This window comes from Haliotis asinina, chromosome 6, assembly GCF_037392515.1.
Source record: "Haliotis asinina isolate JCU_RB_2024 chromosome 6, JCU_Hal_asi_v2, whole genome shotgun sequence".
Lineage (NCBI taxonomy): Eukaryota > Metazoa > Mollusca > Gastropoda > Lepetellida > Haliotidae > Haliotis > Haliotis asinina.
The window spans coordinates 46,839,019-46,857,570 of NC_090285.1; the positions used below are offsets into that span (position 1 = coordinate 46,839,019).

Below are 18,552 nucleotides of genomic sequence, written 5' to 3' on the forward strand. Positions count from 1 at the left end.
GCTTAGTGGTTACTGGTTCGCTTGTGTCATGCTGAAGACCCAGGTTCAAATACCCAGATGGGTACAATGTGTGAAGTCCATTTCTGATGTCTCCAGCCATGACTGCACAGATCAATGCTCAGGATGACTGACTGGATTGTGTGGAATATGGCTGGGTATGACATTACAAATAAATTACAGCAAACAAACACCCAAATGCCTGTGAAAACACAATTTTAATTAATGGCTTGCACAACATAAATTTTAACAGATATGAGAAGGTGGAATGTGTGCATACAGGAATAAATACTAATACAACATACATGTTTACAATATCTCACTAGCATTGTTCTTACACAAAACAAACTTATTTACTTATTGACACTTAACAAAAACGTGATCAACTTTAGCTACATCTCAGTTATTAAAAGTCATTTTGATAACATGCATTCCAATAGTGGTATCACATTGTAATTAGAAATCCCCACAGAAAATGTAACTGGCGTTAAACTAATATTCATTGGAAATTAATGTGAGTCAAATATCAGCTACCTTCATCTAAATATAGTACAGTGGAAGCTGTCTAAACCAGCACTCATTGGGACTGAAGAAATAATCTGGTTTACAACAATGTGCCAGATTGTAGAGTTGATGATAAATGTACAAGCCATGGACGGGACTGAGATTTTATGCCAATGTTGACAACTTGATGGATTAGACAGATGCTGGTTTTGACAGCTTCCACTGTAGATATGTCAACTCCCTCATTACTAATGCCATTCTTTTAAGAAACATGCATACTGAAATGTTTGGTCAAAATTTAAACCACACCAACTGTGAAGAAACATGAAAGGACAACTCAATGACATATAGCTCTACAAAAAGCTGGAATGACAAAAACATAATATTACGAGTGACCATATCATTCACTTGTTTCATAAGGTTACCTTCTTACAGCTGACATTTCTGAGCATAAAATAGTTACACTCTAGAATGAATTGACATGTGTTATGGATGTCTTTGAGTGGAGTCAACAGATCTGGCAGTGTTTTTATGAGATCATTTGTGGCATCTCATCATAAGGCCAGACCAATTTATTTCTTGTTTTACAGATTTTTTGTCCTCAGAAAACCCAAAGGCAAGAGGGGAAAAAATAAAAATAGAATCACCAGTAAAAGTAATATTCCATTTAAGTACTCAAAGTATTTTACTTTTGGTAATTTATGAAATCTATATGGGGCAAAACAAAGATTTTCTTTTTAGTTTACATTTTTGGCCAATAAAAACAATTTTGAACAGGAAAAATTCACTTTCATATTTTTTCTTACTTTTGCAAAAATACAGAAATAAAAATGGTCTGGCCTAATGACCATTTCCCATTTCCCATTTCAAAACGCTAAGCAATGTATGATCCATAGAACCAACACTAAGCTACTACCAAAACTAATATTACTGCAGTTACCATTACTTAAAGAAATTTTCCTCATGAAAACATGCCTCTCTGAGAATATGCAATCTGATATCAGCGCTATCTATTTGAGATCATCATCATTATGAATTGCTGTGAAGCATTTATTTTAAAATTAGCCAGCTCTAATAATTACCAATGTTGTCATCCTGTCTACTAACTTCACATTCAATATTCAGGTTGGACTCACTACATTCCATATACACAAAGCATACATGTTTAAATCATTAATCAAAATCATGCAAATAGCATATAAAACTGTTGAAGACATACCACATGTCAATAATAATGCAATCAATAAAAACAGACAGGAACACATTTTTAAGACAAAATCATATCAAAACTCCAAATGTCCCCCAAAACATAAAGGACATACCAAAGAAACATCAATGGTAAACTGACTTCATATATAAGCAAAAATTATAACAAAACATGTGGAGTGATATCCAGAAAAGTGCCAACAAAATCCAATGGAATATAATCAAGAAAAAACACCTCATCTTTTAACATGTCTTGGGGAGAAGACCTTGAACTCACCTTGAAAAACATTTGACAAAACACCTTAAGTTCCTACGTTTTAAATACATAAATGGCACATGGCAATATTGTACATCCTAATATATTGTATAAAATCAGTTATTTCCTGCAGTGATATAAGCCAGGTGCTGACGAAAGTGTTATAGCCAGGAAGAAGGAAGCACATTAACATTTTGACTGCCACCACAAGTAGTTGAAAGCTGAAGATGAATTTGCCACTACAGGTTACCTCATAACTACATAGTGGTATTTTAGAACAAGTTTCACATGTTGGCAAAATAGGCACAAGAAACAAATGTCGATTGCTTCTGTGCCTGTCAAAATACCACTGATGTAGCTTTGAGATAACTCATCATGACAAATTCGATCAGAATTGATACTATGAGTATAGGAATGGTGGCAGTTAAATGTTTTTCAAGAGTTTATACAGTTGGAAAATACATCTAACACAATGATGAAATCTGATTCCACCTTTGGGTCTATATAAAGCACAGAACATGGGATCAAGGTATCTATAATCGAACCTTTTAGAGCTATTCATTTGTATCTTTTTTTACTGAAGTTTCAAGACAGTAACTTCAATTTCCAAAAAATTATTATGAAATTTCAACTTATTATATTGAAATCACTACATTACTATTTTCTCTTAAATTTCAAGATCATTTTCATAAATGTCAAAATAACATGTTAGTATCTTTAGTAAGCTCATTCTTGGAACATGTTTGGAGAACCAGAAAGTCAATGGGTTGACAAGGGACAACATGCTATACACCAACTCATATTGGAAATGATCTGAAAGGATACGAACTGTTCCAAAATACAAATGAATGAACATCCCAGGGTGCCCGGCATGTTGACAAAGACCCTGTCTTTGAAAAGAATGGCAATCCATGGCATTGACAATATCAAACACAAAACAGACTAAGAATGAAAAATTTTGAAAGTAAGATATTACATATTTCAGGCATTTTGAAAAGAACTAATATGAATATATGACAAATATGAATATATGACATGTTTTAGGGATACAATTTCTTTTTACTCATTCTGCAACATTTCCGAGCTAATTGAGTAAAAATTAGCTCTGAAACATTTCATAAATAACAAAAATAAATTATTATCTATAAAAATGTGTCATACATTCATTAAGAAGTTTCTTAACAAAGTTTTGATGGTGAACATGTCGAATGAGGTCGCTTTGATTTGTTGTTACAACATACAATCAAAAACTCTTGTGACGAAATGGAACAAGCCATCTTTAATAGTTTCATCTCACACAACAGGAAACAGAAGGCCAAATCAGTAACTTTGAGACAATTGAAGCTTGACACAGTTTGACCAACTGGGTTGGCACGATCCACTTTACTCGGCACACAGCTCTCCGTTAAATGCCAGAAATGAGTGCACGATGTTGCATGTTCAGTTTGTGATTCAAACTCATTTATGTGGATCCTGTCAGGGCTAAGGGCTGCAACTTCACACAACAAGTTACAACACTTGGCCAATGATTGCTGTTATGTATCACAACCCACAGGGGCTTGTAATGCTGAAAATTGCCATCAAGGTATATATTGCCCCTAATGGGGTATTACTACTACATCAAGGTATATATAGTCTGTAATGGGGTACTATTACTACTACTACCCCCTTAGGGACAATATATACCTTGATGGCAGTTTTCAGCATTACAAACCTCTGTGTCACAACCGAAATGTTTTATGACCAAAATATGTTAATTCATTCCCAAACACGACATCATTTTTGCCATCAGTCACATTAAATGACTGGTTTCCCCAAATAACACAAAATTGAAACCAATTTGTAGTGAATGATTAAGTATGGTGTTATGTCACCTTTAGGAATATACCATCAATACCACAGCAGGGAACTCCAGGAATGGGCTTCACACCCATGTGGGGAATCGAATCTGGGTATACGGCATGGTGAGCAGATGCTTTAACCACTTGGCTACCCTACCGCAATTACACCAGTTTGCATGCCTCCAAGCAGTTACATGATGAAACATACCTCTCTAATGGTGGCAGGAGTTTATCAGAAACTTACCAGAAGTACAGATTGTTAATACACAAATATATCTTGAACAGGTACAACTCACATCAACAATATTTCTGCAAGAGAGCCCATCTATGACAAGGACTACTGAATTGATAACTCAATGTTTAAAGCTAAAGTACATCTTGAATAATGACACCCCTGTCTTGTTTCTGTCAGCTGTTCTTCAAAGCTGCATTCAGCAGTATGGTGTTAAAGAACAACAACTGTGAAAGAGTGCTATTGTTCAATAAAAATGTATTTCAACATAAAGAATTTAGTAATCCATTCAGTTGTCTTCATAATGCATACATAAAACAAAAGCTTACAAATTGCATCAATTACGGCTTATAAGGATAATAAATGATGTGGTACAAGTAGAACCCTTCTAAAAGGATCAACATTTGGAAATGAACAAAATAGCTTCAATATACAGATAAAAGCAGTGTTCGAACATAAGTACAATGTGCAAAGCTGGTGGTGGTTGTAATAACCCAAACAAAAGTCCTGTGTAAAACATCTAATGCATCCACCTTATTGGATGTTGAATCATGCATTGAAAAAACATATAACATTCAAAATTAGTGTAAAATAGTCCCTGGGACTCATCAATATTGCCTTCCTCCTCTAGAACCAACACCACTATCTGAAGACAATACACAATGTGAATATATCATGATCAAAAACAGACATGTTTTGGTACACCGATGATTACAATACATTCACACACTCTGATTAAAAATAATTTAACATGATTTCATATTTGATTTGTTACCATGGTGACTTGAAATCACAGACAGAGTTGTCAACTGGCACCTGTATTAAGTAGGGACTGAGTCAGATCCTATAGGAAGCTGTAGCAGATCTTTTGGGAGCCACAACTGATCCTCTAGGAATTTTCACCTTGAGCCATGTCAGTAATTTATCTGATATCCCTATAACATTTGATAAAACACAAACATTTTCTTGGGACTATTTCAACCATTGAGGATTATCTGAGGGACATTATATTATTGAGGACTATTTGAGGGACATCTATATGCCTGTCAAGGAGCCAAGGCTAACAAAGAGCAACTGATGTTTACCAACTCACAAAAACCTCTTTGTACAGGCATAGTATGGACGTCAGTGAACAATCTTAGCATTGGTCCATGTTTCAGTTCAGTGTATAAAAATCTTTAGAAAAAACATCTTTGCACTAAAACATTAGTCTGTACTGGGATCACATAAGAGGTGGAAAAAAAGAATGTATCTTAGAATGTCTCCCCTCCCCAAAAATATAATCTTATGAAGTCTCTTTCGGTATACCCACCAAGCCTGTGCTCACCAAACAAACTCAGGTAACAGAAAACATTCATAACGTCATGACCTGGTGTAACTCTACATTTTACTATAGGCTTAGGAATGGAGTAGTGCTACGATACGCTTTAGGGAACCTCGCCTATATATATGTCATCAATGGTTAATATGACAGAGGTAAACTGCAAGCACTGATCAAGCAATATTTTAGAGGCCCGGGACCCATTCCACATAACGTAGTGCTTTCATTAAATTATAGTTATGATGAGTCGTGATGATATGAATGCTTTGTGGTTCAGGATATAACTGAATCAAACCAGTGACTGAAAGTATGACTAATCAATGCCATTTGCCAAAGATGGAATGCAATCAATCAAAACGCCACAGTCATTAAGCAAACTGAACCAAAGCACACAGTCCCCATCTTCCTGTTAAAAGACTGAGACTGTTCTAGAGACAATGCCCTAACATAACTGCAGCAAATCAGGGGACATGAGTGTGTTCTTGGCTGCATGCCTCAATGGGTAGACTAAATTCAGGTACCTGTGAAGGTCCGGGATAGAATAGGCCTTCAGCAACCCACACTTGCTATACAAGTCAACTATGCTTGCCGCAAGAGGCGAATAATGGGATCAGGTGGTCAGGCTCGCTGACTTGGTTGAGTCATGTCATCAGTTCCCAGTTGCGCAGATTGATGTTCATGCTGTTGATCACTGGATTGTCTGGTCCAGACTCGATTATTTACAGACTGCCACCATATAGCTGAGTGCTGCTTAAAACTCAACTCAATCACTGAATTAAGGAATATGGTTTGTATCCTTTGAGTCATGAAGACGACAAATGGAATAACCCACACAACCTGGGTTTCATTTTAGTCCCAGGAGTGAGTGAATGAGTTTAGTTTCACCCCACTTTTAGCAATATTCATGCAACATTACAGCAGACGACACCACAAATGGGCTTCATATATTAAAACCATGTGGGGAATCGAACCCAGGTCTTTGGCATGACAAGAGAATGCTTTAACCACCAAACTATCCCACCACCCCTGTAAGAAAGGTTTACTACAATTTCTCCTTTCTGTTCATGTAATATACACCTGTTCTGCGGTATCACTCAACTGTAAATAATCAAACTAGAACCAGACAATCCAGAGACTGTCAACAAAAACATCAATCTACAAGGATGCAGTCTACCAAATCGCCAAGTCTGTCAAACCAACCTATTAAGTAACCTCTAATAAGCATTTGAGCTGGGGACTATTATTCTTACAAGAAAAAACACAGCAAAATGACACTGACATGATTTGATATTGCTAAATATTGTTACAGCCAGCCATCAATCATTACTAATAGTGAATCTTAGCATTAAGATTTCACAGCACTGTTCCATATACTAATCTATGCACAACATTGATGACAAGCCAGAGATAAAGTCTAGGAGTTACAATTAGATACAACCTGTGATCAATCATTACTAATAGTGAATCTTAGTATTAAGATTTCACAGCACTGTTCCACATACCAATCTATGCACTACATTGATGACAAGCCATAGATAAAGTCTAGGAGTTACAATCACTTAAGTGTTGCGATCTGTTTGGGTAACAATACCCACGGACCAGGACTTATCACAGCTCTGATGTATTTACAATTAAGTTTGTATTTCATATACATGTACACTGATATGTAAGAAAATAGACTATCATACAACGTTGCATTTAGAATATCCAGTCAATAGTTAACAAGTGCTGATATGCAACCAGCAATATCTCCTTAAGATTAACCTGAATTACATCAGTATTTTCTTAATGGGATATTGCAATATTATCTTGATTTAAGGCATTTTTTATGTATAGTGAATAACTAATTTTTTTCAGGAATATGGGTTTTTATTTAATTCTCTTGTATGCTTTCATACTGAGTTACTATTCTGAATGCAACCTCCCTAGTAATACTAGCAACAGCAACAGTCAATACGTGTATTCATTCTCCAATGTTCCATCAAATATAACCATAGATGCAATGTATCGCATATGTTTACTACTAACAGCTCTTGTTGATTTAAACAAAATGTAAGCGAATAGTATTTGATTGCATTTCTAGAAATATTCAAAGTGAACATTGTCACATCAATGCCATCACATTATTTCCATGAACTGAAAAGAAAAGTCACAGAATGTCAGTTTTGATTGCTAATTAATTATCACAAAATGGAACAATATTACATTACAGTACTAAACAAGACATACATATTATTCTAAGTTTGAATGTGTAAACGGAAACAACACTTCAAACTATTGCAAGTACTGTGGCACTTTTCAATAAAATAACTATCCGTTCTTAGCACAAAGAAATACAATTGCAACTTTATCATGGCAAAATGACTGGAATATTGAAAACAGTTATAACAACACAGATGTCTCAATATGTCTCCCTTTCTTTGACAATAAAGGCCAACATTTGGAGCAATTAAATAATAACCTGATTTTAAGTGAGAATGTTATTGTTTTCATATTACGTGTTTGCAGTGGTACAAAAATTGTTGGCATTTTTTGTCATAATTCAAGCCAAAATTACAGGAATGCGATCAATTCTTTGGCAGTCATGAAACATCATTAATCATGAATTTGTGCGAAAACAATAAATGTTACTGTCAAAAAAATGATAAATAGCTTCTCTACTTTCTTCATCACATTATAAATTGACAACCAAGACCAATGGCATTCAACAATGCATACGCTGTTTACAGTAAAATGGCCACCCAGGCTACAAGTCAAAACATCATTCCAGCAGATTGTTTGTATGATCATTTAAGTAAGAATGATTCACTTCCATTTAGCGCTAAATTCCAAACACCAAGTGCATGCTTAAAGCGCAAGCAAACAGACAGTTCATCATTACCACAGATAACCCAAGCTGCCTGTGAGGCGCTAGAAGGTTATAGTCACATGACTCATCCCACCTGGTACCCATTTTCTGTACAGCTGTACATGTGGTTGTGAATATCTGAATGCTGTTCAAGTGATATGTTGCAATAACCTGATATATGAATAGTGAAAATATGAAATATTGTCTTCACAGGGATATTCTAAATTTAGTGCCATTCAACATTATGATTTATCTTAACATTCAATGCTATAATATTAAATTAGACATTCAAGCCTCTGTTTTTTCATTGGTCCTGATATCATTTAAACACAATAACCACACTGACAAAACCAAGCACATTTCAACTTCAATTTGGAAGTTGTTGATTGCTTGGGATGAAATGCAGCATCAGTTGGAGCAGGTCCACCCATATCCCTGTCCTTGTAAATCAACTTGGATAAAGGAAAAGTCTCCTCAGTGTGTCAGAAATATATTGTCAGGAAAACAACAAGCTTTGGTCACATCTGAAAAGTAATTTTGCAAGCACTTACAAAAATTCAAAGAAGTTCCAAATACATGAAATAGACCCATACAATTCTAGAACAGTCTGAATTTGAATGGCTATTTTCAGCTACTTCAATAATCCGCTGCAAACAACAATCTAATCCTTATTCATGAAGGCCAAGGGAATATGTTTTGGGTGATGAGCCTCCACATAGATGATGGCTGTCATGTTTCACCTATGCTCTCAGTTTTTAGTTATATTGTCAGATATTCTAGGGACATGAAGCATTTCGGACAGTCGTGTTCTCTCTTGCTATATGGCAGATTGTGTCACACAGTCACTGTACATTCTCAGATGATTGTTTAACATAGGTTTGTGGTTAATATGGTGACCTGTCTAACAATTGTTCGAGCAATAATCGAGAAATCAACAGATATTCTTAGGAGTGCGAAAATCTACAAAAAATAGATATAATGTACAACCATATCATATCATATCATATCGTATCTAGTAACATATCATATCATATCACACATTAAAAATGTGAAACCTTCAACAGTTGGCACAAGTGTGATAAATATTGGTAAAATATAGAGCTCTATGGCAACATGGCACTTCCATCAGCATGCAGTCACCACCATATTAAGATCATTTTAACAACAGAAAACGTGGATTAATGTCACATGATCATCTCACAGACTGGAATTGGATTTTGTGTGTTGGCAATACTTTCAATGTTAACAGATCATGAAAATACCAGACATTCTAGTTTTCAACAATTCATAATTCTGCTTAACAACTTGACATTGAAATATACTGACAATGTCATTATTAAAGTTCATAAAATATCCACTGAGTGACTGAGCTAATGACCGTTATTGCTTTAGATTCCTTGCAGTAAGTATTTAGATTAAGTAGGGACACAGCTATCCTCTTTGTCTCCAGAGTACACATTCTGATGAATCTCCACTATATCCTGGATGCATCTACGGGTTGGCCTGATAATTTTATTACCTCCCTTTGCCGGCTCCGCATTCTCGCAGTAGCCAATCAGTCCAGACACACAGTTACAACTGAGCTTGCGAGTGTCAACAAAGATAGTGGTTGCAGTTGTGAAGGTTTATTCGCAGTGTGTCTAAGATTTGAGGGAAATCATTGACAAACTGACAGGTCTGAAACTTATGCAAGAACTCCTTCTAACTCTTTCAGGGAACCTCTGCATGGTTTGTGTTGCCAAGTTTAATCAGTTAGATGATTTAAAAAGTGAAAGTGAGTTGTGATTGGTACGCTCAGCTTCCCAGAGTAGACACCTGATTGGATAAAAAGCCAGCTAAGGAAGAAAATAAATTCATCAAGCGGTAGATGCATCCAGGGTATAGTAGAGACATATCGGAACGTATACCCTGGAGATATTAAGGATGACAGAGCCACCAACATATCACCCTCGATTATCCAGCATATTATACCTCCATTATTTTGGGATTAATACCATTTGCTCATGACATAACAACTTGATTTGTATGACAGAATGCAAACAGTAGAGATCCTACTCCTGTGTGTTAGAATAACAAACAGCTGCGACAGAGATAGCTGCACAGTTTATGAAAAGCTAGAATGATAAACAAGTGCATTTATTGTAAAAGAATGGAGACAGTGGATAATCGAAAATGATGACGTAAAAGTTTTGTAATTTTCAAGCATACATTGCAAAGCACTGATACACAAATATTGTGGAACAGTACTTCTAACTGTTAATGCGACTAGCATTGTTTATTCATCTCCACTTCTGAAATATATACACCATTCATTATGCAGCTCTTAAACAGCAAAAGATTTAAAGCAACATGTGAATCTCAGAGACATCTTGGAATAAATATTTCAACATTTTCAAAAACATGTTGTAAAACAAGTGAAATGGTACCAAATACATTGTTGAATAAATAAATCATGTACAATTAACAAAAACAGACTAGGTCAACCCTGATTGGTTCAATAATCAGGACTTTCAACAGATCTCACTTCATCACATGCTTGAATTCATCATCTTAATTACACTTATCAGTTTTTAAGACTGAACTTCTACTGATAACTGATTCATGTCTTAAACACCATGACCTAATCCAGACACCAGGAATAATTTCATGCCAGACCAACCAATCAGCATAGTTCATTCCCATGGTTGGTAGCAGCAAATATCACTCTTCTTTCCAGTCTTGTCCAATCAGAATTTGCTGTCTGCTCCTGCTGCCGCCCCGCCATTTGTGTCATGAGTTTGGAGAGTTTGACTGCAGGTGTTAAGAACGTTTTACTAACAAGATGTAAATGTCAGATTCCATAAAACATTATTCAGCGACTTCTTTCAAACAATATCCCCTCTCAGGACACCATGCACACATGCACATGTACACCTTCAAAGAAAATGAAATACAGTCACACTTGAAACCCTGGAGGGAACTAACAGATCTAGACAAACCTTGTCCATGAGGATGTGGGTTAGAATTTGTCTACAGCTACAAATGTTTGTCGTACGAGGCAACTACGAGGATCTGGTTAGGTTAGCTGATTTACTTGACACATATCATTGCAGGATATGAAACTCCTAAAAATACAGGAAGTCCATAGGGCTGATAACTGAAAAATGTTGCCGGCCCTGTTAACATGTAACCAGCCCTGTATCAGAAACAGGAAACTGAGAGAAGGTGTTAAAATATTGTAATTAATGAAATACTTGTAGTGAGGTAAACTTAAACATGTGCAAGAGCAAATTTTAAAAACCAAAGTTAACAAAACCATGACTTGGTGGTCACTTTTGATTTATTAAGTGTCACCACCATCTGAATCAGAAAACAGGCAAAGTCAGAATGTTCAGCATCATTTCCAAAAATTGTCTCTAAATGATCATCATGAAATGAGCACAAGGGATTTGTAACCCTCCTTGTGAAAAGTAAACAGCAAATTTGACAAACAGAACCTGGTCACTGAAAGCATTCTTTAGACCAATCACATTTAGTGTTAGATAAAAGGGTAGGTGGATCTGTGGAAGTTACGGTTTGATTGATCATGAACTACACATTCAGATGTCGTCTAGCAACCACAATTGTAAACCATTTTCAAAAAATCACCCGAAATCAATGACATGGTCAAATATATACCCTTGGAAAATGTATTGGCCAACAGTGCCTGTTATAAATAAAATTGTAAGCCTGCCATGTAACTAGCAAGCAGCAGGCCAGCTGGCAGACGGTATTTCATACACTGATCATTGCATCATATTATGTAGCATCATGTTCATGCTGTTGATCCCTGGACTCCCTGGTCCAGACTCGATTATCTACAGACTGTTGCCATTAAGCTGGAGTATTGCTGAGTTTGGCTTTAAATAACAAAGAAAACAAGACAAACCTTAATGAAACAAGGGGGACAACTCTGCTCAGCCTAACTGTGCTGAATTACTTTAACTTAATATCTACATTCTCAAAGGATACATGGAGGTGCTGAGCCCATGAAGCTGAAACAAACATTAAGAGTGAGTGAGTGAGTGAGTATATAAGCAATATACTAGTGATATCATACCACGGGACACTAGAAATGAGTCTAACACACAGTGTGGAGAATCAAACCAGGATCATATTCATGACAAGTTGTGCTTTAACAACTAGGCTACCCTCATCACCCCATTAACATCATGAAGTTGTGAGTGAGTGAAATATTGTCAAAAGATATTTAGAAGAGATAAACATGAAGGGGCAAATGTCAACAACTAGAGGAACATGGTTCAGAATATATTATTACTCAATGAAAATTTATGGATGTCAACCTCTATCTTATGAAAATCACATTTCAGAGAATATTCTTGCACCTTCCTCAGGGTAAAACATAGGCAGGCTTTTACCTTGAACATGTTTCATTACTTTACATTACCCACAGACACAATTTCTGACTTGACAAAAACAGTGAAAAATCGAATATGGAAAACTAACCCAGATCAGTATACTAGAAAATCAAACTTGAACATAATCCCAAGACAGAATGACCCAAAAATAAAGTGTCATAAACAATTAATGAACATTTTTGAAAGGCTCGCCAATAAAATGGATGTTCCAATAACATATTGTGTTAGGACGTTATCTTTTAGGGTAAGTCATTAAAAAATGTGAGGATGGTCATCAAGAATGTTGATGAGCATTATGGAGGGTCGTTATTTTCAGGAATTTCACATCGAACACCTCCATGCAATAAATGAGAAGTCATTTAGAAGAGATCATGCATAGTTTTTCATCTACCTGATCGATGAGTTTAGAGAGATTGTCATTAGCAGTTGTCCTCGCTTCATCTGAATTCAGTCTGAAATTGGAAAACAGAAAATGACACAAGTGACAACTATGGTGAAAGTGAGGGAGTGAGTGAGTTTAGTTTTATTCCATACTCACCAATATTCCAGCACCCTGTAAATAATCAAATCTGGACCACAAAATTCAGTGATCAACAGCATGAACATTGATCTACGCAATTGGGATAACATGTGTCAACGTGTTCAGCAAATCTGACCATTCAGTGCCGTTAACAACCTCTTACAACAGGCATTGGTTGCTAAAGATGAATTCTTGCACAGGTCTTATGACGAAAGAGCAAAAAACACACAGTAACTTGGTCAGCTCAACACATAAAAAAAACAAGTGTGAGTCAGCATCCACGCAAATGTGTTATCTTGGAGCAGTATGTTGTTGTTGTTGTTGTTGTTGTTGTTGTTGTGGTTGTTGTTGTTGTTGTTGTTGTTGTTGCAATTATATATCTCATCAATAACATGCAATCTGACTGATTTGGGATAAGGATATTTTTTACCTAGCTTTATAATTCACCACCACAAACTTTTGGAACGTGACACAATATAATTTCTTTCAAAGTTCCGACTGAACTTGGTTACAAAAGGCACTGACAAAAAAAATATCCATGTAAACTATTGGATTTTCACTGAACAGGCTGCTTGCCTCCGTGACATATGACTTAAGTCTGAGATCATGTTCACGAGAGAGGCTGAAAAACTGTACTGTAAATGTTCTCCAATGACTTCAAGAAATAAACAAGACACAACACACCTGTTATTTTCAAGACACATTTTTTGAACTGCAGAACCCTGCAATACATCGTCAAATTAGGCACATGACTCACCTGTGCATATCTTGCTGGATGTCCATCTCAAAATGGAGTCTGGCCAATTTCTCCTGCTGCTCACGGATCTGGTCCATCTTCTCAAACGTTCCCCCCCCACCTGGATGGACGTATATCACGTAACATTGAATGAGCTGTAACCATGGTAACCTCTAACCAGTCAATCATAGATGTTCCTTCACACCTTGCATAATCACCAAGAAATATATGACCAAGACCTTTTATGGATAAGTCTCCTTTTAATTCTTTGACACACAACGTTTCATGTCATATATAACAACTTCAATTTGCTGCTACAATATTTTTCTGAGGCTCATCTAATCTTTCAGAGATCATTTATGATTTGCATTTTCAATCAATAGTTTCAGGACAGACTAAGTAGTACATTATTCAGTAAGGTTAGAAAGTTTCAATACAAACAAGTATTAACTGAACAAAAAAGTGAAAGTCACCAAATAAATTAATTTCATCTCACAAAAACATGCGCCTTCAGGTAAAACAGTCTGGATTTGCAATAGAATTCTATGTAACATATATTAAAACAATGGCTTATTATCAGTGACCACAGTGCTTAATGTACATCTCACCGAACGCTCGCAGTTTCCCTGAATGGAAGTCTTCAAGCAATCCCAACAGGCCTTGCTCCATTTCTCTCACGTCAGCAACATCAGTCAGGAATGAGTGTTCCTCACAGGGTCGAGATGCTTCAGTCACACTGCGGTCAAGTTTGTCTGCAACAATCATAACATATGTCCCAGGTGTAATATAAGCAATGGCTATCCATAATTGGCCTCACATGTACACTCATGATACGTACAGGGTTTGATTTATGAGATGTTATCCTATTTGCACCAGGTGCAATTTAAGATAAAAACCTAGATGCACCAGACAAATTCCAGATGCACTGCTTTCACTGAAATGTATAATGAATGCTTTTGAATTATACATGTTTTATTCTGAGGTGTACCCACTGAAAAATTGACTTGCACCTGGTGAAAGTAACAATGCATTACATTGACCCCTGACGTATCATGACTTTTTCTCAGGTATGATTTGAGAAATAAATATGAAGACTGATAAGTTTTGAAAAAAATGACGTAATGGCACCATACTTTTAGCTTTCCTGTCCATAGGTAGATGAGAGTAGACATTTTGCTGCTGTGATGTTTTCTTCTTGCTGCGACTATGACCATGGTGACTGTCCGATTCCTTCTTTCCCTCTTTTGGAAGACCATCATGACTTGCCATTTTATTGAAAATGAGGTGAACTTCCTGAATGCTCTAAAAGAAATAATCAAAGTGTATTGCATCAAACATAAGTACCACAATGTTATGGAAGCCAAGTTTTCCTTACTACATGTATATATATTTGTGCCACCATATATAGGTGAGTCTCCTAGTCTCACAGGTTTCCTATTCTCACGGTTAACACATTTTCTGCTGAGACTGCCAGTGCACGATACTTAGCGGTTGTTTACATCACTGACCAGTAACTAGTAAGTGGCCCAAGTCTGCAAATGATAACAATTTTGCAATATAACGAATATCAGTGAGTTTTTACCACCTTGGACAAATCATAAGATTTTCCCACCCTTTCCAACAGGATTCCTCTTCCTTACACTTCCTCTTTATACCGCGAGAATGGGTGATGCCTTTTTAAGTCAGTGGCGAGCGAAGCACTCAAGAGTGGTAATACACCTTATGGATCAAGCAGTTGATAGATGCAGATGTTAGCGGAGTCTCTTCATTTAAAAACAACAAGCATTTACACGATAAGAACTGTTTGCATACCGCGAGAACAGGAAACGCCAATATAACTGGAATATTGCTGAGGGTTGAGGAAACGTAAATTCACTCACATATAATTGTATTTATTGGCCCAAAAGGTAGACGTAAATACTGCTATCTGGGCCAATTGTTACATCTTATAAAATACTGAATAGAAGAGATTACGTTCCTGTTGTTGAAACTGTCAATGACGCTCAAACAAGATTATTCTTGCTGGACGTGTTAACCAATCACTGCTTCTTGTGACAAGATGTAAGTCCCATATGATATTGCTTTATAAATAATTAAATTACACTCATAACAGTCCTTCTCAATAAGAGTTATTTGGGTCAAAGCAATGATTTATTCATCTATGTCAGAAAACATTATTGGTTTGACACTGATCGAAAACTGGACATGCATACCAAGTACACTGACTGAAGTATTTTCTACTGCGCTTCGAATTCGTATTGATTAAAATAACACCCACTTGAAATCACTTAGATGTTCTGCTCCAACACCAAATCCTTCTCCTGTCGGGATCTTCACAGCTATCCAGGTTTACATTGCTAATTTTATGTAAAAGCGTAATGAAATTCCTTGTTTTGTTTACGACCGATTTCCCAAAAAGGGAAATAACTTCTGATCGATATCCGGTTAACTTCGCGAAATGCGTCAACTGACTGCCTTTTTTTACTTCGTTCGAATCCATGTTTCAGCATAGTGAAAAATGGCAAATATATCCAGATAATCATAACAAATATATCTCGTTTTGGTTTATCTAATTGGCGATGTCATACGTAGTGAAATATGTTGGACTTGATTTGTCACTACTTCGATGCATTCTTTACGTCATAATTTTAAGAAACATTTCAGGATATCATAAAACAAGGTTCAGGGCCTAGCTTTTCGAGGCTGTCTTAGCGATAAGACAGTCGTAAGGTAGTGTTCATGTATGGCACTTACGACTGTCTTAGCGCTAAGAGAGCTTCGAAAAATCTGGGTTCCGAAACTCCCCAAAACGCCGAGACTGAGTTCACTGTGTCCACCAAACTCTTATGCAACATCAGGCAAATTCAGCTGATCTGAAATGTCACCATGGATGTTCAAAATCATCAAATCATTTAAAGTCTGCTTTAGATCTGTGTTTGTCGGGAAAGTTTACACCGAGTGTGTGTAGTCTAAGTAAACTTTATTCTCAGTGCATTTCGTTACACTCCACCACCTACTGAGGATAAGTTTACTTAGACTGCGAGTGTGTGTAGCTGTGTGTCTAATCTACTCTTGTTAATGTCAAATGCGCATGTCTGAAGTTCCTCTGCATAGTCCTCAGCAGCAGCAGCAGCAGCAGCAGCAGCTGTAAGAAGGAGATTCTAGAGACTCATGTAGCCTGTATATCCAGGTTGGTCAAATCCTTTTCTGATGCTACACACCACATTGTTCAGAGCTTCATGATACATTTGTCGTTAATGTTTCTCTACGGACAGAGGCTGATGAGCCTTTGAGCCATCATCAAGAAGCTTGGGTGACCGTTTATTTCGTGGAAGAGGTTCATTCACGTCCAACGTCTTGACCTGGAGACAGACTTTCTGCCAGAAAAGATGGAACATTTTATCAGTTCTCACACTCTTCAGTGCGGCCAAAGTACTGTGAGTTAACCTATGACATTCAGCTCTCAACATGTTTGGGCTTGTAGAGCTCTGCTAAGGTTGTCACTTTGCGAAGAATACGCGATGAAAACATACACCCAAACATAAACTCAAAGTTGTTCATGCAAGAGGCCACTCCTCTCAGTCAAGCTTTCATTTCTGTGTCCTTCATGCAGGTCACTAACTCATCCCACTGCTCTTGAGGTGCACCATAATTTTCCACAACACTTTCAATGCTATCAACATTGCCCCCATACTTGATTAAAGCTCAAATTCAATCGAACTAGAACATCTTCTATTGCTCTGAATACAATTTATGCCTCAGTGTTTGCCAAACTATACAATCCAACAAACTCCCCATGGGAGTTCATTATCAATCCAACGAAAGCAAATCACAATTTAAGGCTCTCATTGTTGGATACAGCTTCGTCAGCCAAAAATAGACACTTCTGAATCGGTTGAACAACTATTTGAGATATGAATATCTGATGTGTACTTTATTGGTCTTTTCCCGAATACATAGTACGGGGTTATCATGTGCTCTTAATTTCAAAAGCTGAATGAACCTATGTTCGGAGCTATGTTCTAGAGAGAGTGTCTCGCCAGTGTCTTTAGTTACACTTGGGAGAGAACACAGCTATCTCCATAGCTTCAATATGGCATTCGGTCAGATTTCTAGAGTGAGTTTAGTTTTACGCCGCACTCAGTTATATGGTGGCAGTCTAAATAATCGAGTCTGGACCAGACAATCCAGTGATCAACAACATGAGCTTCAATCTGCGCAGTTGGGAATGGATGACATGTGTCAACCAATCAGCGAACCTGACCACCCGATCCCGTTGGTCGCCTCTTACGACAAGCATAGTCGCCTTTTATGGCAAGCATGGGTTGCTGAAGGCCTATTCTACCACGGGACCTTCACGGGTATGATGCAATTACACCTCCTGTCATTTACAGTACTGGCTAGTATCGTTGATTTGACCACTTTTACATCACATCATTAAAAGCATATACATTGCATCGAGAAAATATACTTGAAAATTGTGCATGGAATGTGGATTTAGAAATTTCTTAACATTAAGTCCATTTGTAAATACGGTTTCAATAAATTTACACTTAACTGAGATGGATGGACGCAGTCAACCAAAATAATTCTTCGTGATTTAATTTTTTGTGTGAAAATTTTCATAATGATATTTTATGAAAAGTATCAACAATCAAAATGAAATCGTTATTATGGTAAGGTAGATATGGTTT

At 36.7% G+C, this 18,552-nt stretch overlaps 1 protein-coding gene across 1 annotated transcript; it reads right to left on the reverse strand.

The window, feature by feature from the left end:
• Window positions 1–10,894: 10,894 nt before the first annotated feature.
• LOC137287472 (coiled-coil domain-containing protein 28B-like) lies at window positions 10,895–16,242 on the reverse strand. Its single transcript, XM_067819784.1, has 7 exons — window positions 16,137–16,242; window positions 14,992–15,160; window positions 14,467–14,610; window positions 13,880–13,979; window positions 12,994–13,054; window positions 12,196–12,218; window positions 10,895–10,995 (listed from the first exon to the last, which is right to left on the reverse strand). Exons 2-7 carry the CDS (start codon window positions 15,125–15,127, stop codon window positions 10,932–10,934), a joined length of 528 nt encoding a protein of 175 aa, XP_067675885.1. The 5' UTR covers window positions 15,128–15,160; window positions 16,137–16,242; the 3' UTR covers window positions 10,895–10,931.
• Window positions 16,243–18,552: the final 2,310 nt, after the last annotated feature.

Bases quoted from the DNA above. Each gene is read 5' to 3' on its own strand.
- LOC137287472 (XM_067819784.1), bottom strand. From the start codon at position 15,127: ATGGCAAGTCATGATGGTCTTCCAAAAGAGGGAAAGAAGGAATCGGAC. The intron at 13,055-13,879 runs GTGAGTCATGTG...TTCCAATTTCAG, and splicing joins ATCCAGCAAGATATGCACAG to ACTGAATTCAGATGAAGCGA. The intron at 12,219-12,993 runs GTAGATGAAAAA...TGTTTGTTTCAG, and splicing joins TCTCTAAACTCATCGATCAG to CTTCATGGGCTCAGCACCTC.